At 41.3% G+C, this 19,724-nt stretch overlaps 3 protein-coding genes across 4 annotated transcripts; 1 reads left to right on the plus strand and 2 right to left on the minus strand.

The window, feature by feature from the left end:
• Positions 1 to 4,795: 4,795 nt before the first annotated feature.
• On the minus strand, positions 4,796 to 11,267 carry LOC122349441 (potassium voltage-gated channel subfamily A member 1-like). 2 transcript variants are annotated; one of them, XM_043245481.1, is made up of 2 exons: positions 9,545 to 11,267; positions 4,796 to 8,900 (listed from the first exon to the last, which is right to left on the minus strand). In XM_043245481.1, exon 2 carries the CDS (start codon positions 8,420 to 8,422, stop codon positions 6,410 to 6,412), a length of 2,013 nt encoding a protein of 670 aa, XP_043101416.1. In that variant the 5' UTR covers positions 8,423 to 8,900; positions 9,545 to 11,267; the 3' UTR covers positions 4,796 to 6,409. The 2 variants fall into 2 exon arrangements, with proteins under 2 accessions (XP_043101416.1, XP_043101415.1); XM_043245480.1 differs by having other exon boundaries at positions 9,250 to 11,267.
• Positions 9,537 to 15,061, plus strand: LOC122349447 (gonadotropin subunit beta-1-like). The gene is given in 4 exon segments (XM_043245492.1): positions 9,537 to 9,656; positions 13,149 to 13,257; positions 13,260 to 13,321; positions 14,370 to 15,061. Coding segments are annotated over 3 exon segments (390 nt in total). The 5' UTR covers positions 9,537 to 9,656; the 3' UTR covers positions 14,589 to 15,061.
• Positions 15,062 to 16,142: 1,081 nt separating this feature from the next.
• Positions 16,143 to 19,703, minus strand: LOC122349446 (ARL14 effector protein-like). The gene is made up of 6 exons (XM_043245491.1): positions 19,539 to 19,703; positions 19,368 to 19,442; positions 17,884 to 18,082; positions 17,627 to 17,767; positions 16,719 to 16,771; positions 16,143 to 16,537 (listed from the first exon to the last, which is right to left on the minus strand). Exons 1-6 carry the CDS (start codon positions 19,592 to 19,594, stop codon positions 16,309 to 16,311), a joined length of 753 nt encoding a protein of 250 aa, XP_043101426.1. The 5' UTR covers positions 19,595 to 19,703; the 3' UTR covers positions 16,143 to 16,308.
• Between the last annotated feature and the right edge of the window lie 21 nt (positions 19,704 to 19,724).

Raw genomic sequence — 19,724 nt, forward strand, 5'->3', positions numbered from 1 at the left:
TCTGTCCATCTTTTCTGTCTTGCTTGAAATACATTAGGGAAGTCTTTAGAAACCTGTAAAAGAACTGTGAATCAAATCGACTTTTTGCTGTCAACTCTAATAACTGCATATATATAAATGAACAGAGATCCATTAAAAAGATATTGAGAATAGCATACTGAGGTCTCTCTACTGTTCCAAAATCTTTGTAGCCCAGGCCAAGATTCAATTCGCGGTGATGATGATATAATGATGTTCACGTGGTTCCAGTGATGTCTTTTGTTAGGTGCTGCCTTCAATCTTGACTTTTTATCTTTAATTAGTGTTTTATTCTTATTTGAAACTGACAACAAATGTAGTCTTCGAAACATCTAGTGGCATCTAGATTGTACCCATTTATCATATTTAGCAGTCCTGAAGCATCACTCATTTTTTCTACAATATCTGGAGAACAGGATTTACTCAGAGCGAATTCAATTGAATTGCATATCCTATTCCTTCACCATTACTGAAGTGTGTTCTCAGCGTGATATCGGTCAAATGAAAAACAACTCGGGCAAGCATCGGTTCACGATTACTGTTAAGGAAGTGCACATACACATTAGTACACATATAATTCAACACAATTTGACAGATCAGATAAAGAAGAACACCTTTTTCATTTACAATGGTAATGTTTTCAGTAATTGCATGTTCACACGCTATGCTAATGAAGGAGGTTGTGATTTTCTAAATAGCAGCTTCAGGAGCTTTGGATTTGTCTTTTGATTGCTTTTTCAATCACTGGCTCTTCTTCATGCTGTATCGGCGAATGCAGATGACAGACATGGTGTGCTGACCTCTGCTAAGGTCATAAAGTTTGCTAGGCGTCCATTGCGTCAATGTCCCGTCTTGGGCCTCTCATCAGAGAGGTCAGTCCTATTAGTACAGACAATCCACCCCGACCCTCCAGGCATAAGCCATCAGATAAAAACACAACCCAACAAGACAGAACTGCTCAGCAACACACACGTCCTGACCTCCAGTGCCCCTGCCTACTGGGAGTGTTATTAAACTCTGAAGGGAAGTGTTTTTTGTGTGCGTGTGCCCATGACAAGTCAACCACACAAACAAACACATCAAGGAGGGATATGCTGACAACAATAGAACCGAGCTTTAATTTTTACTCATGGAATATAAGCAGAAGAACATGAATATTTGTTCATCAAATCTGTTCTTCCACACACCCAGGTGCAGAGTCACTTTGTCTGTATTCCAGGAAAATATGAGTGTACAAACCTCAGCAGACATGACTTGAGGGTGAAAGACCCTTCTGTTAGAAGCACTAAATCTTTTACTGAATATGCTCTTGGGTCAGTGAAGTGTAACTTATTTTCTGTCCTAACAAATAATTTATTTAAAATGCCTTTTACACGTACAGTGACTTGAATATACGATTCTATGCTGGAGCGTGTTTTTATTTCGGTAATCAAATGAAATTATTTGTTTTGCTGGGGGATTTTCTTACCCTTATAAATAAAATCGGAAATGTAGGGTGAAAACTGTGCTGAGTAAAGCCATGTTGTGCAACATTGCAGAAAAATTCTGCAGGAAAAAACATGAAACAGGAAACGATATGACAGAAAGAACCCCTGCAGAACCTCAGCGCTGTGTGTCAAGGTCAATAAGTCTCTTAAAATATCAGATGATTTGACCTTTGCATAGCAAGGCAAGGTTAGTTCAGGTTGTAAAATGCCATGTGATGCAACTCCAAAAAAACACTCCCATAACAATGCAACATACATCCCTTCAGAAACAAATTAAAAATCTTGTTTGAAATAATGATTAACATGTACACACTCGCATGTATTTTTAAAACTCACATTTTAACTAATGTCTGTACACATGAGTCCTTAAACTGAAGGTTTTTAAATGGTTTAGAAATATTTTAAAAGCGACATGAATTCAGTGTTTACTCCTTTTGCACTGTACATCACTGACTGCCTTACTGAACTTTTCCTTAGCTGAGGGACATGATGAAAGAAAACGCGCTGGACACCATCCAAACAAAACTCTCTGTACACTAGCGCAAGCAACCCTTTGATCCTAAAAACCCAGCTTGCACCCTCCGAGCACGAACATGCACCTCTATGTCATGAAGATGTTAAACATTGCTTTACATAGAACAAGGAGTAATGCTAATTTGTCAGCGTCGCCACACCACCTGTGCTTGGGGCCACACAATGCACTTGACACTAACAGCGGTTTAGAGGACAACACTAATTTTAAGGTTACGTAAGGGTAACTAGCATGTGTTTTCTGCCCAATTGATTTTAACACATACAACGCTGTAGTTTCTACTGAGAGAAGATGAGAGGATTACAGAGTGAAAAATCTGTCGTGCTAACTCCGTTTCTAATCTATAGCGCTGTTTACTTTCCCATCATCCACTAAGCCCCAATGTATGTGTGGGCACGGTGATCAAGCCAAGTACAGCTACACTTCTCTGTCACTACTACACACATCACGCACGGCAGCTAATTAATGCCCTGAGTGGAGTGATGCTGATTGCTTTCGGCTGGACTAATGCCACATTATTCTGGCTCTCCACACTGTTCAAATGCCAGTCTTGATATTACAGAGAGTCTGTGTTATGGGAATGAGTGCTGTTACACTGATCTATCAATATGGCAAAATGTCTTTTCGTAGTCATGGGTGATTGATATTAGGAAATCTAGTTTAATATCCATTTACTGTGGCATTGAGCCTGATATTTATGAAGGTGATGTGGGGAAAGGGTTTTATTGATTTATTACACTCTCGCAGACAAGCGGGTGTGCACATATGGACCTACACTTTAAACAAATAACGTGCATTGTGAACTGTACAGTCCACTGATCTCACAGGAATTACGTTTTTTACGTTTTTCAGTCTCTGACGCTGTGGTTCTTCAAGTTATTTTACAGAGAAGTGAAGGAGGATAGGTTTCTACCGCCTTGTAGAAGACGAGGCAAATGGAAGGAACTGAGAGAAGAAAAGGGATAGACAGATTGATAAAAAGACGCCAGATAATAAAGTCTGAGAAAGAAGCCAACTTTTAGTTTGGTATCCATTTTACAAATGCCTGGACTGCAGCACAACAGATTGTTTTCAGAAAATATCCTCTGAAGCTGAAGCAGATTCGTCTTTTGGATGCAATGAATCATTAACAACAACGTTTTAGCCCAGAGAAACTTAAAAGAGCTCAAGACGGGCAACAGTCATTACTTCACAGCCAGCACCAAACGTTCTAGAAATGTTCAGCACAGCAAATAACTAGTGCTGTGAAGTATTGGTGCAATCCAATATGAACTACAGCAGAAAATGAAGACACAGAGCTGGCGCAACACCTCTCCACAGGCTATGCAACATTAACCTGTAAACGAGTGCTTAATAGCCTGGGTTATCATGAATATGAGTGCCTGTGCGTATGTGTGCAAAAGTACTGCATGACTCAGCAAGCAGGATCTCATAATGTTTAAGGACCATCAATATATCCTCATTTACTCTGAATATCATTTCGGATTTCAACAGTAAACGTAAAGACTTAGTACAAAGAATACTGACCACCACTTTTTTGTTTGTGTAACTATATTAGTGGGACAGCCAATACAGTACCTTAACGTAGCAAACAAAAACGTGAGATATGTATCAAATTTCATTTGTGTAGAAAAATAGATCATATAAAAATGAAAATAATTCTTTTTTTATCTTTAAAAGGGTAAAGCGTAAAGGGTGATTGACTCGCACTGATCATTCAGTCTATTATAAATAATCATTATGAAAAAGATCAATCAAAAAATAAAGCATGCAATAACAGACAGACAGATAGACAGATAGATAGATAGATGCATTAACAGGATGTTTACATGATATTTGCCAATAAAAAAAGAGCTAAATTTTCTAGCAAGACTTACTAGATGTGAATTTAACAAATAATATACAGTGAAGTGGATCAAAATCTTTCATCAAAGTCCTAAAACCAAAATGCGTTACTGTCTTTGATTAACAATTTTGATGAACTGTTGACTAAGTATCAGACTACTGTTTAAAATCATCCTACAATCTGTGCAGCCTAAGTGACATCAGAAAAGCAAGCAAGGGAAAGTTATTGCATTCTGATTATGAAATGTGGTGTGTGAAACGTGATTGTGAAGACCTTCTTAATAAAACGTACCAATGAATTGTTCATAACAAGACCAGGAACGTACATAAACAAAGTAGGTCTATTTTACAATTAAAAGATTTGAAAAACATCATGAAGACAATAATAACACGCTCAAAAGGCGGAGTGGTTTGCCTGTAATTTAATGTCATTATACAACTCGTTATCAGTAGTGCATCTACTACAAGCTGTAAGAGGATCACTGCTGAAAAGGGACACTGTACGTGAGTGTGCATAGTTTATAGAGGTGACAGCATTAACAGCTGATAAATGCCAGTTGTCGCTCATTTTTTCATCAACTTACACAACCGTCTTTCTTGTAACAAGCCCACAAGGCACTAGATTGACATGACACAGAAGGCACTTACGATAATCTAATATCGGGTATGCATATTTTACACAAGTACACGTTGGCCAAATAATCGTGTTGTGAGAGATGAGCAGGCCGAGGAGGCCATAGTTGTGTGCTAAGACTATGTCTTATTAATGACAAAATATCGGTTTACTGGAGATTAAATGCTAATTATCGTGTCTACGAAAAATGGTAACAGCTATTATGACATCAGAGAATGAAGCTCGGAACACTTAATGAGCAATGAGGATTTTGGATTCGAGGAACACGGCACAGTTAGTCGTCTCTTTGACAATAAGCCCCTTGTTGCTAAGCAATTCAAGACATTGTTGACATATTATTATAAAACGAGAAAACACGAGTGGAAATCGCATGCATGCTGAGATCACGTGGAACACCTGCTCCTAGCCATAACAGACAACCAGCGGGTCCACGCAGATGTGTAAACACCTGGATGCCGGTAAAACTGAGCGTGTATGATGACAACGCGATGGCTGCGTGACTGTGCAAATTCCTGACGCTGAAATTGCTTACCTGGGTTCTGCAAAGCACCGCGCGTGCTCAGTGGTCATCGTGCACTCCAAAAGGACGAGAAATCGCTGTGCATGAAGTCCACCAAGTTCACGTTCCCCTCCGTGCTGCACATTTCCGCCAGCGTTTTTATAAAGGGATGCATTGTCATTTGGTAAAGGGATGAAGACAAATAGTTGCATGAAGCATTCCCTTGAAATATACTCCCATGACAGTAACTTGAAAACTGTGGCCCAACTGATCCTTCAAGCCATGGTGTCGTTGACTCTGTTGTACAAGGTGTTTACTTTGTGAGACAATGCGAACCGGTTATTTTGGCCTCGGTGTGCCATAATGTGACTGTGATGCTTAGAGAAAATGAATCCTCGCATCGCGTGATGGATGAAGTGTGGTGTTTGTTTCAAAGATTGTGCTAATGATCAAAAACCTAACATGACTGATTTGTTTTCCAATACTCACAAAAGGGACTGACTAAAAATGACTCTTCAGTAACTGCGGACAATGCACAAAGAACTACACGGGGTGTGCTAAGAGGGGTTTTACCAGAGTGTAGAACATACTGAATACTGCCATGCGGACATGTTTGCCATAATGGGATTTAAGATAACATTGCATTAAGTTAAGCAGCATGCTGCTTTCCAATTAATCGTAATAATTTAAATATGTCAAAAAAAAAATCATTGCTATTAGCTGAATTAGTCTTAATCAGAGAAGATTGCAGCGTATATGTTTGCTAGTATTTCGAATTAATTAATAATGCAAGTCATAGTGTGATTACTGAGTCGTTTTTCAATGCCCTCCCTCTCTACCTCAGTGTTACCTGTTTCTTTCCTCTGCATTAAACTGGGAGACTATAACATAATTGATGATAGTGCAAACGATTTAAACGTTATTGCATAATAGCATTAGATAAGAACTCGCCTCTTTTCCCTACAATTACTGACAAATGTAACTCATAAAGTGCCTATGCAAGTTCCTTTTTGTTGCCTTCGTTAATGAACCGGGAGTCGCGGGCAGATAGAGACACCTCTCCACGTCACGTAAAGCTGGTGGTTTTTGCGTTGCCTGTCACGTGATTACAGGGTATGTTTCACTACAAAAGTAGCCACATTGCAAAAATGTTTCAGCTCAGGTCCAGAACTCGATGAGTGAGCGAGTGCGTGTCTGTATGTGTGCGCGCGTGTGTTTGTGTGTGTGTGTGTGTGTGTGTGTGTGTGTGTGCGTGTGTGTGTGTGAGTGAGTGAACGTTTGCGCACGCGCGTACTATGTATATGTCTTCAAGTTGTGCATGTGTGCTGTTAACTGATTCAATTGTGCAGTCATCTTTATGAAAACCTCCCGAGGAGGTTATCGTTCGTCCATAATCATACATCTGTCTGTAGGGTTCGTGAATGTGAACTGTTTTTTCCGCCTAAGTCAGTACCGTTCCCTCTGCTCGGGCTTTGCGTGTCAGCCCCGCACAGAGATTCCGTCACGCCCTCCTCCATCTCCATGTACTCTGCCGCCTTGTCACCCAAAGACGACCCCGATGGGGACCCTTTGAATTTTCTCAGGAAATCCGGAAAGTACGGGCAGCCCGGCGGGGGCTGTTCCACGACGGGAGTCTGGTCCTCGTTATCAGTCTCCCGGTGGTAGAAGTAGTTGAAGTTGGACACGATGACAGGAACTGGAAGCGCAATGGTCAGGACACCGGCGATGGCGCACAACGAGCCCACGATTTTGCCCCCGACCGTGATGGGCTTCATGTCCCCGTAGCCCACCGTGGTCATGGTCACCACAGCCCACCAGAACGCGTCTGGGATGCTGGTGAACTGCGACGAGGGATCGTCCGCCTCCGCGAAGTACACCGCGCTGGAGAACAGGATGACGCCGATGACGAGGAAGAAGATGAGCAGCGCCAGCTCCCGCATGCTCGCGCGCAAAGTGTGCCCCAGGATCTGGAGACCTTTCGAGTGCCGAGACAGCTTGAAGATCCTGAACACGCGGACGAGTCGTATTATCCTCAGGATCGCGAAACTCATCGCCTGTTGCCCGTTGCCTTGCTGCTGAGCGAGGTCTGTGCCGAGAGTTATGAAGTAAGGCAAAATAGAGACGATGTCTATGGAGTTCATCACGTTTTTAAAGAAAGCAGCTTTACTGGGGCTCGCGAAGAAGCGCACGATGATCTCAAACGAGAACCAAATGATGCACACCGTCTCAACGATGAAAAAGGGGTCGTTGAACGGCGTAAATCCATTGTCCGCCTGCGTTGAGTTTTTACCTGGGCTGAGGAATTCTTTGTCGTCCCTGAATTCTGGCAATGTTTCCAAACAAAAGATGACGATGGATATGACGATGACCAGCACTGACACGACCGCGATCCCTCTGGCTGGGCTTGAACTCTCCGGGTACTCGAAGAGCAGCCAGATCTGGCGTTTGAACTCGTCCTCGGGCAGCGGCTTCTCCTCCTCCTTTACGAAGCCCTCATCCTCGCGAAACTTGAGCATCGCCTCTTCCCCGAGTTCATAGAACTTGACCTCCTCGGAAAAAATGTCAAACGGCACGTTCACGGGTCTCTTCAAGCGGCCCCCGGACTGATAGAAGTACAGAATGGCGTCGAAGCTCGGTCGATTCCTGTCGAAGAAGTATTCGTTACGCAGAGGGTCGAAGTACCTGATTCGCTTCTCAGGGTCCCCCAGGAGAGTGTCCGGGAACTGCGCGAGAGTCTTCAGCTGGGTCTCAAACTTCAAGCCTGACACGTTGATGACAACTCTCTCGCAGCAGCCGTACTCGTTGTAAACATTTTCGTAGCCTGATTGAGGACGCCTGTCCGTTAACGAGACCGTCTCCTCTTCATCATCCATGTTATAGACAAAACTCGACCTCTTGCTTGCCCTGTCCTCCTCTTCCTCCTCGCCCTCCGCCTCGTCCTCCTCGATCATTATGTCCTCCTCGGACCCTAGGAGCGCCAACTCTGAGTGGCGTAGATCCCCGCCGAGTGCCGCGCGGTTCCGTCTCCAGCGCGCGACGCCTCGTTGCTTTTTTCGCTCTCGGAGAAGTTGCTGTGGCGGCTCGTGGTGTTGCTGCTGCTGCTGCTGTTGCTGTTGCGGCTGTTGGGAGGAGGAGGAGGAGGAGGAGGGGCGCGAGGCGGTCCCGGCGCTACTGTTGTTGGCATTCGTTGAAGAGGCGGTGCGACTCTGATGCGGATGGTTGTGGGGATGGCCGCTGGACCCACCTCCCTCTCCGACCGTTCCGGCTTCGGCTGCCGCCGCCGCCGCCGCCGCGCGAGACTGCCGCTCGCGCTCGCGCTCTCTCTCCCTGGCGCGAGCCTGGGCATATCCATAGGGCAGGTGGGTGTTGCAGCCCCCGCTGTCCGCACCCACCATAGCAAACTCCATCTTCTCAAACTACGAAGCGTTCAGAATGATGGGAAACGGGCTGAAGAACGAGGCTGAGCAAAAGACGGCCTCAGCAAGTTCATAAATGCACTTTAATGGCACTCTAGGTCCGCTGCCTTCGGAAGTGCTTTGAGCTCTTTCGGTGCACTTTTACTTGTTGTAATTGGACTTTACAATTGTGGAGAAGCGACGCGCTTCTGGTGACATCACCATCATCGTGACCATCATCATCGTGAGAAAAAGGTGTCCAACAGTTCTAGAATCCATGTGCGCGGCGCGCGCCTGCGTTATCCAAAAGGAAACCGAATGCAGGAGGAGAGCTCCGTTATCTGAGGTGCTGGGTAGAGACTTTATTCGCCTATGAAATCGCTGGTTCCCATCTTCGCTGCGAGGGAAGGGTGGGGTGTAGGTTTGTTCCGTCCTCTGCCCCTTCGGTTTCTATGAATGAATCACTGAATCCGCTTGACACCAGCAACAGCTGCAAAGAAAAGAAAAACGTGTTGTAGAATGCAAACTGCTCATCGTAATGTAGTCCAAGCAGACCGCGATGGGTAGCCTATGTACACCAAACGTGAGCAGAACATTTTGGAAAAGTAATCGGTAACAACGGCGCAAGTCACTATTCCCGCGCTGCATATCGACAATAATATTAATAACAACACTACTGTGGCACATCCTTATTGTAACAGGCCAGCCGAGCAAGGCAACAGGAAACAGCGCGTGATATTACTGATCCAAAATCCCATGACAATTAATTATAAACAGTCGTCGCACGCAATTTATCAGCCCTCTCATGCACTCCACCTTCCATTATTCGAGCCACTTACGTAGGAAATGATATGAGGATGTCTTCTCAGCTTCCACCCTCAATATAACAAGCTAGAGATGGCTGAGGACGTACATCCCAGGTTTGTCCAAATTTCCCTCTCGCTCAGATATTCCTCGACGTAGCCAAACGCAGAACATGACACCTCAACAGTCAGGTGCGATCGCATTCGAGGGATGACAGTTTCGGCCACGGCTCGCCGTCGGGTCTTTATTCAACAGGATCTCTCATCACCTGCCCATCTCCCCCTCCCCAAAAAACATGCACCGCTGCATTAAGCCTGGACTCGCACTCACCAAAAAGCAGGTGCTGCTACCGAGAGCGTGCTGCGCGGCTCCATAAATCACGCGAGCGGCGTCAGAATCGAGATGTATCAAAGTTTTAGGATGCCATGTGAAATAGCCTTAGGTAAGTATGCGCAGCGCGCATCTGTCTGCCGCTCAGTCTCGCCCGTTGACCATTGTGCTCGTGTTATTGGGGAGCTGCGCTCCGCCGCGAGAGGCACGTTTGCGCAGCGCGGAAAGACCTCGATCGCCCCCCTGTGGCCGCGGCAGGCGCGCGCCGGTGTGCTGCGGCTCTCAAACTTCGACAGCCCCCTTATGCATCTGTTGACATCCAGTTCATCGCAACTGCCTACCCGAGGGACCGCTGCAGAGCGCGAGCCGCACACACCAAGCAGCCTGTGTGTGGCTCTGTCAAAAAGCCGCATACACTTTCTGTCACGGCCCCGTTTGTGTATAGTCATCGTTCGGAAAAAGTTAAGAATGTAAACACAGCATAAAAAAGACGAATGTGATTGTGTTGTGAGAGCTCTGCACTTCACTCTTCCACGCTCCGTTAAACGAGCGAGCGTTTATACAAAGGGCATAAATAAAAGATTCACCTCCTTTGGCTCGACATAGGGTTCGAAAACCGGGGCCCTGGGGACCCAACGAGACCCACGAGAGAAGGAAAGCGGGTGATGTAGGATCTGCTGAAAACCTGAGGGAGAAAAAGAACGATTTTGCAACACTTAAAGTTTAAAGGTTGACGCAATTAAATCAGTTTAACACAACAGCTTTAGGAAGCACAAGATTCATCACAGTTTATTTTGTCGTAACTCGCATATTTATTATGTTGTAAAAGAAGTTGTCATCTTGTTTGGAATAAGTTGTATCATTTTTCTAAAATAATATTTTGCATCAGTTTAGTCTGCCTTTAGAACAATGTTAAGATTTATTTAATGGTCTATAACACGATCGTGCGTGACTTTCTTTGCATTTGCATGATACAGTGATACAGACTATAGTGGCCTTGCAATAAAAAGACACTGAAGATCGTTTAAACTAAATTTTGCTTTCTGAGATTGTTAATGCCCTTAACTTGCATGAAAGCAAAATGCAAATGACTACTCCCACTACGCCACCTGCCTGTTTCTCCTGGCACTCTGTTTTACAACAGAGATCTTTAAAAACCAGTTTCGTCAGCAGCACTGTTTAAGCCACGACTGCTTTACGATTATAACCTGGAAAACAAATATCGCATTTCACAAGACAACAAAACCCACCCTTACTCTGCTTTAGAGGGGGGAAATGTGTTTGATCCAGCTCGCTAGTAATGCAGCAGACGTTGTGTTTGTGCTTGTTAATACAGTACGCAGCGACTAACCTTTACTATCTTGGCAAACCGACTTCTTGCTGTTTCATCATTCAAATGCTCCACCTTAGTAGCTTGCTTTGGACCTGGCTTATGTTTTTTCTACGCTTGTCTGTTCTGTGTAGAGTCTGCATCTGGCACTATGCACAATAAAAGGGGGCAGTATTTCACGAAACAGCATTTAGTCATTGCGGGCAAGCACGCAGGATGACTGGTTTGTATACGCAGGGAGTGAAGATTGTAACTGTAGTGTGAAGGTTGTGGGTGTGCGATTGGATAATGGCTCGTAGTTATTAGAATAATGGTGCTGACTGCGCTGTAGGCCAAGAATGGGGTCCTGAATATGACTGTGGCAGCCGTGGGAAGTACACCGAGACCTGAGCAAATGTCAGAATTGGTGGATACGAAGTCAGGAGCATTTCGGATGCTCCGATGGGATTTAAAAGACAGGATTTCTCTGCGTTGAAAGGCCTTATTCTGATAGGGCACTTGTCGCAGCTTGATAAATGAAGGTCAGCGGGTCATCTTGGACAATTTCCAAGATTTGTACACATCAGGAGTCAATGACTGTACAACCTTCAAATGCGATGGAAAGAGACCGGGGGCGGGCGAAAGAAAAAAAGAGCTTCGTTTTGTCAAGGTTGAGCTGGAGATGAAAAGCTGTAGAGCCAGACTGAAGAGAATGAACAGAATCAAAATGAAAATCCAGGGCGCTGTATGACTTTAAAACAGATAATGGTCAAGGCGATAATGGCTAGGCCCGCTGCTAAACGGAATGAATGCTAGAATAGCTCTTTTACAGACGACGGTTTCGTAGACTATATACTGTATATCAAATGTTCCCAATGTTGAGGTCAGTAAGATTTCTATGTTTGAAATAAGTCTTTAAGCACAACTCTAGATAAATCTTTCGCCGTTTGTATTGGAAAATTAAATGGAGATTGAAATGCTCACACGCTTTGAAAAAAGTAATGGGTGATTTCATGCATTAAACAGATCAAAAGTATGATTTTGTCTCGCATTTTTGCACTTACATTTACATTTAGTCATCTAACAGACGCTTTTATCCAAAGCAACTTACAAACGAGGACAATGGATGCAATCAAAATCAATAAAAGAGCAATGAATTAATTTTTAATTACGAAACTGCAGTTAAATGCGACAAAGCAGCAGCCCTCACTTCGGTCTTCAAAATAAACAAAATAATTATCAGAAATAATTTTAATACGCTGATTTGGTGCTCAGTTGCAATTAAATGATTCTTATTATAATCTGAAAACTAAAAAAAAGTGAAATAAAATGAAAAAGTTGTTTTTCAGTATTATTTAAAAGAATAATAATATTAATAACAACTTTCATTTGAAACAGATATTTCTCAAATTAAAGTATAATTAAAAATAAATATTACAAGTAATTTAAAAACACTAAATTCTAAATGTCTTTGATCTGTCACATTTGATCAGTTTATTGAAAGTTATAATATCAGTAGATGGATCTAGTGGTAAAAAAAAAAATCACCTCCATCTGTTGTGAGAGACTGTTTGAAAGTTAGTCAGGTAAAACCAACAGATGCCGTGGAGACTAAAACCGACAGATTTTTGTGGTGAAATATTAAAAATATCCTGCAGCAATCGGTAGTTGAAGCAACCATGTACGTATCTCTTAGAGATGACAAGCTGTTGTTCCAGTAATTTTCAATCCAGGAATTGTGCTGCAGAACACTGACCTTGAAAAGCAGAACATCAGTGGTGGCCTTTACATGGATCCTGTTCTGTCTAAGCCTCTTCCAGACTGAATGCCATGGCCACAGGGCTTTTGGGGATTTGTGCCACCTCCACAAAAGCAAACGCAGTAGTAAGATAAGACATGGCTGCTCTCGACTAGATGTGGGCGTCACGTCTGACAGGAGGGTATAAGTGTCCGTGTGAACTGAGGTGAAAGGATTTTGTCTCAGCCAAACTCCAGCAGGTAGGACTGACGTGAACTTCATGTTGGTATTTTAGCATTTATATCTCATTCGGTTTCAATGTGTTTGATGGTTGCTTTTCCCAAACCGAATCAAAATGAGTCGCTCAACTAATAATCATTTTTCCAACTTTTTGTTTGTGTCCAGGCTATGTGAGCTTGTTTAGTGTGGTCTGGCTTTCAATGGTGTTGCAATAAATTAAGCAATAAATCCCAAGCTGGACACAAATGCACTGCTAATGCTTTACCCACTGCAGTACCTGTATTTGATTAGCTGCACGCTTTCGCATTGATTCCCAGATGAGGATGCGCTTCGTTGTTATGGTGATGCTGTTGCCAGCGCTAATGAGGGCAGGATCAGAATGCAGGTCCAGCTGTCGGCTCACCAATATCTCCATTACTGTGGAAAGCGAGAATGTGGCAGCTGCATCACAATTGACACCACTGCCTGTGCCGGGCTTTGTAAAACACAGGTAGGTCGAAATAACGTGCTTGTAACCTTTCTTTTAAATTGATTTGTGCACATCTGACATATACGTGAATTTATTCGTATGATTTTTTTTTAGCAGCTATTACTCCGGCGATCTGTGCCACACACGAGCCTTCAAAAACCTAATATGATGTTGCTTTATTATAAATTATTTTAAAAAACTATTTTTGCTGCCTAATATTGTTGTGGAAATCGTGTGGGGGTTTTTTTTAGGATACTTTGATAAATAAAAAATACATTTTATTTTAGACAGGGTGTCACGGTTTCCACAAAGACAATAAATGGCACAAACCTTTTCAACATTAAAAAAAAAAGTACCAAATCAGCCAATTAGAATAATTTCTGAAGCATCATATTGCACCGACGACTTAGTGATGGTGCTTTATTTTTTTACCTTATCTGCTCAAGGACTCCCAACGATTCCCTTGAATCCAATCTTGAATCTTAGCTTGAAGCTAATTCTGTGGCTATTGGTTTATTTCATTCGATGTTTGTGAGTTTTTACCGCTCGAAAAATGCCGCCTAGTGGCAAAGAACGAAACTGCATTTCCATTCAAACCCCGCGAAAGTCGAGTTTTCAGATTTAAAACTCTGGAAGATGTTTTCATTCACTTAGAGCTGTTACAAGGGTCATTTTCCAGAATCTATCATAGGGGCACTTTATAGGCTCTGCTATGAATTACACTTAAATAACAAACGGTTCTTTTAAATTGTAATAATATTTCACAATTCACAATATTAGGCTACTGTTTTTACTGTGTTTTGATTAAATGAATGTAGCCCTAGTAAGCATGAGACTTCATTTAAGACCATTAAATGATGTTTATATATATATATATATATATATATATATATATATATATATATATATATATATATATATATATGCATGTGTGTGTATAATATTAGAATATATCTGTCTAGTATATGTCTCTCCCTCTCAAATCGAGCTTTTTTTAAATTATCAATACAACCTTCATTCTTCTTTCTTGCGCCACATAAAAGGGATCTAAAATACTTTCTCATGGCAGGAAAGTGTTTACCGTAGCCCACTGATGCTGCCCTACCAGAGCATCTGCATCTTCAAAGAATGGACCTACGAGACCTACGAGTTTAAAGGCTGTCCGAGCAGGGCTGACTCTGTTTTCACGTACCCAGTGGCCCTCAGCTGCGCATGCGACAAGTGTAACTCTGACATCACAGACTGTGGAGTCCTCAGCCAGCAGACACTCAGCTGCAATGCACATTAGACGAGGAAAGCAAACCCATCTCTGCAACCGTCCGAAAGCCCGTTGTACATTTCTTAATATTTCATAACACCCTGCAAATTGCATAATAGAATAAAACAAGTATAAAACATTTTGGTATTATTTGCAAGCATCAAAAAATATAACATTCCCCAAGAACCTGAATGCAATGGCTAAATACAATACATTTTTAAAGCCGTATAAAGGATGCTTCGGCTCAAAGCTCCTGACAGGTCGCCGTTTCATCCTGTTACGTTTCTGGAATCTTCTGTAGGCTCACGTGTCAGTAATCTCAGCATTAAAACAGCTCTCACATAGCGTAAACAGAACTCATTTCCTGTGATAAACCATCTGTTCCCTAACGCCGAGACGCAGACACATTCATTTTACTTGTGAAATTGGTGAATTTCTACCAGAGCTTATAATTGTCCTTCTGAGACCAACTGTAAAACATTCTGTCTGTGAGGACGCTCTCTCTGATACGCCGAGTAAACTCACTCACTGAAACCGTACCACATTTACATAATCAAATTAGTAATGAATCAATATGAATATCAAAGAGTTTTCAGAAAAAGGGGTAATGCCTTACATATAAATAGAGAAACGGGTTAGGGCACATCACAAAGAGCCTTTAATAATCATGCATGGCGATAAAAGGAGCAGATGATAAAAACAAGAGACGCTACATCCTAACAGGTGCTCTTTAAGGTGCCATTTAAATAAAAAAACAAGAATTTCAGTTGCTTGGTAGTTGAAACTTTGCAAGGTCAATGAGAAACAAATCATCTGTGTACATGTGATTTTCTAACGCTGGCACACTGCAAACACATTTCAATATTTTAAGGGTCACTGCAAATTTAATTTGATTAATTGATTTAAAACTGGCAGAAATTCTCTATATAACTCAAGGCCACTTGCAAAGACTAATATTTAAACAACTGTATTAAAAAAAAAAATCATCTTTAAAACTGCACTGCAAAAAGCTTCACCCATGCAATTTTCCCTAGATAAACTGCCTGCCTAGATGTGAACGTCCTGAAAATCATCAAAATCAGCCTCATTTGAGCATTTCTGCAATGCATTATCCCTGCTTCGAGTCAACTTTCTTGCCGTTTGTACATTCTTATTGTTGTGCAGCTACAAGGCAAAACGGGCCTATGACAGATTGTTCTTCATCTTGACATTCCTGGCTTCCAGCACTGCAACAGGAGGTGGAGCGTCCTCAACTCGCAGGCGGAGACAAATGGGCCAATTAGAAAAAACATCTTAGACAATATCTAATAGATGATATCTCCAAACAAATACTAAAGTGCCCTGCAGTACACCAACAGGTTTCTGGATATCGTAGTAGTTTACAGAGCAAACCAAAGAGCTAAAAATGTGCCTTTTCAAACATAAAATCGAATAACAATAATAAAGTGGCTACATACAATGCTTGGTATTTTACATAAGATATAGTGTAGATGGAGTGATTCAGATAAAGAGAAGTTTACAGCGTTGAAAGATAATATTTGTAAATAACTTTAACATAACTAAAGTGGGAAGCCTGGAAAAATGGCAAAAACATACGACAACATTCTTTATTAAACTTTTACATTTAAAAAATAAACAATATAGCAAACGAAGCAAGTACTTGCGCAATGTCCATATACCAAGCCAGCGTCAGTGTTTTTTTGCTCAGGAGCAGAGGTGGTGTCATCTTCACAGTCTACCAACATGGTAGCTAATTTGCGAACTTGTTGCGAATGATCTCTCCTCCCTCGACCTCCACTTGCTCATATAACCATTTTCGGTCACATCGGCACTCCACACCGCACTTCCGAGATCCGCACTCAGGACAGGGGTAAAAACAACCCATGCAGTCTACATCCAGACAGTCACACAGATCCCTTGCACATGAGATCAAAAGACCCTTGCTGTCATACACTTTACTCTTCAGAGACATGGTCTGTCTGCAGGGGCAAGAAAGATGGCAGAATGGGGTAAATTCATCCAAACTTTTTTTTTCCTCCAATGCTTATGACACCATGTAAATCTCTGAATATAACTGAAATTCAGTAAACAAACCTGTGATTTACATGCTTTTCATTAGAACTAAGGGGATGTGTTTGTAAGTTCTAGAGAGACATGTACCTGTCACCTAACGAGACCTTCCCTGCACGTCTCCGGTCATTCACACCTCTGCTCTGCAATACAGAAAAAATTCATTAATTGGAGAGAGTCTCAGTAATTTGGCTTTTTTAATGTAAGATAAGAGAACAGGAACCTCTTGCAACAAACTTTGCTTGACAGAGTAATTTGTCTGATGTCACATCATAACCTTAAATGCTAAATAAAATGTACTTCACCTCAGTTTTTGTGTGTTATGCCATGTCAGAACATACAGGTTCAGCATATCTTAAACAGATTATTACATTTGTAATCCCACATCAGCATTACCTTTTCATTTTTTTCAATCTGAGGCAGAAACTGACATTTTAATAAGCAAAATGTTATTTGGAATTTAAATGTATTAAACATTATAAAAATATCAGAAAAAAAACTCCTATAACTCGAGGCCTTAAGTAATGACAAAAAAGGTTTAGTGTTATATTGCAAATGTAATAATAAAAAAATAATAAAAATGCTATGATGCTTCATCTATACTACTTTTCCAAGCATTTCCACCAGAAAAAAAGACTCAAGCAAGCTTATTTTCCATGTTTTTCCATTTAGAATGTTTAAAAAATCTGCCTCTCTTTTTTTTGCAATACATTAACCATGCTTTAATTTTCACATTGTTTTCTATTGCTGTGCTGTTAAATCAACATATCTAGAATCATTCTTATCTTTGACGCACCTTGTGACCAAACACCTTTTAAGATTTGCTCAAGTCACATACGGCAAATCTGAAAATATTTTTTTCTCTCTACGAGATTAAACACCAAAAAAAAAAAAAAAAAAAAAAAAAAAAGCGTGAGATGTGTTAATGACTTTCAGACAAGCTAAAAACAGACTAAAGTAAGTGTTAGTAATTGCATATTCAGCAGTGTATGTGTTACCTTCAGGCTAGAGTCTCTTATAGGCTGTCTTCTGTCTTTTGTGATTAGTTTGGCTCTATCTTTATCAGAAAGTGAACCAAACCGACTGGAATCATTTGCATCCTTTGCCACTAAACCTCCTCTGTTTTTCCGTAACTCAATCTGTAAGCAATACATAAACAAAATTGACAAAACAATGAGTAGGATTGCACCGCTAAAGCACTGATTTTAGTTTTTTTTAATAGGAGAATAACTCTACTAAGTGTAAAGACGCACACCTTTGTGCCGTCTCCGCCAGGGTTTGCGAAAATAGTTGGCACTGCGTCCTCTCTGAGAAACAGTTTTCCATTATAGTCACGAAAGCAGTCAGGCTGGAAATGCTCGGAGCACAAACAGGAATTCTGAGTGGGAACAAAGTTCTTTTTCCCAAGGTTTCGTACCCATTGCTCGGCTAGCTGAGGCTTGCTGATTGGAAACCTGAACAGAGAGAAAGAAAAGGTGGCTGCAATTTCATTGGTGGCGAGTAACACAGTCGCTGCCACTAGCCACTCTGGCGGGTTGAGTTTTATATACAGTCACAGAACTCGACATTAATGCTTGTCTGAGAGAAGTAGATTTTTTTTTGAGGGGGCAAGTGAAAGGAGAGAATTTTACTTGCCCAACCGGACAACTAATCTGATTAAACCATCCAACTGCACCGAAATAAAGGTGAGAATGGATCTAATTTTAATACATTCAGTTCAAGTAAACAGCGATTAATAGGATGAGTAACAAGGCAACTCCAATAAGGCTCACAAAGGTTGTCCATGTGAGAGAATCTTGTGGAGAAAACTGAAAAAATTAATGCAAATGCAAAAAATAAGTTATTTTTAGATTTATAGCATACAGCCTAGTTAAGCAACATGACAAGAGCAGGAAGTTCCCTGCGTACCGTGATTGTAAATTTGAAGCAGCATAATGTTGTGAGTTTTAATATACATATAGCTATATTGTATACATTATATAACTTGCATGCAGTGTAAATACATTCATGCTATATTTCAGCTACATTGAAATGTCATAAATGCATCTGGATGTTTCTATTTCTGCAGTGGAATGATTGTTTGTACTTAACATGATTGGTAACAGCCCTATACCATCTTATTATATTAAATGCATTTATTAATAAAATGTAAGATTTTTTTAAGCTTATGCACGCATTTAACACGGTAATGGGGAAAATCCCATTTAAATGGGTCAAATGACTTGGAAACATTTGTGTGCAGTATTAAGTCTTTAATAAATTTGGAAAACCACAAGCCACAGTGGCTGGTGAGCAAAAAAGTTAATGTCAAGCCCTGCTTCCAATAGGGTTTATCCAGAAGTGCACACTGAAATCAGCAACCAGTGCTCATTACCTACATTTAAATGAACCATCATATCAGCTGTTATAAGTCCCGTTTTCTTTTAATGACAACATAACACAAGAACGCTAATTATGTTTTTATATTAATTATAACATCCTTATCTGCTGCCATCAATAATAGACTATACGTATTAAAAGTGAAAAAAGGAAGACAAGGAAACACGACGCACCACAATAAGCGATGAGGGTGAAGGTTGTGTTGCCTCTTGTCTAAGGCTGAAAGTAGTATTTTAGGTATTTTACATGTTAACGACAAGTTACAGAGAAAACTAGTTAACTAGAAAACCTCTTTCTGGATGCACAGCATCTCACAGTAAGAAGCTTAAAACAATTATTATTAAAAAAGCATTATATTACCTGTAGAATCTGATCACTGATCCTTTGGCAAACCGATTTGAGCAATCAATAGCTGAACAGGAGATGGGCATGGTGCTGTATTCATGTAAAAATGGACAAAAACAGGTTATTTTTCAACGCGAACTACAATCATTTACACAAGCATTACCACAAACGCATCGAAACACGGACCTTATTCTTTTTCTTCTATCCAGTTTTTGGCGTTTGGTGTCCACTTTTTCGTGCATACGGACCTTGTTAACTGCGCATGCGCGGTTATTTGTTTGGCGGACGCTGGACAGCCACACAGCGCGATAAATTTAGTTTCATCGGAGATCACGTAGTATTTGGGGATAAGCCATTTCTTCACTATTCGAT

The sequence above is a fragment of the Puntigrus tetrazona genome, chromosome 7 (genome assembly GCF_018831695.1).
Source record: "Puntigrus tetrazona isolate hp1 chromosome 7, ASM1883169v1, whole genome shotgun sequence".
Classification (NCBI taxonomy): domain Eukaryota; kingdom Metazoa; phylum Chordata; class Actinopteri; order Cypriniformes; family Cyprinidae; genus Puntigrus; species Puntigrus tetrazona.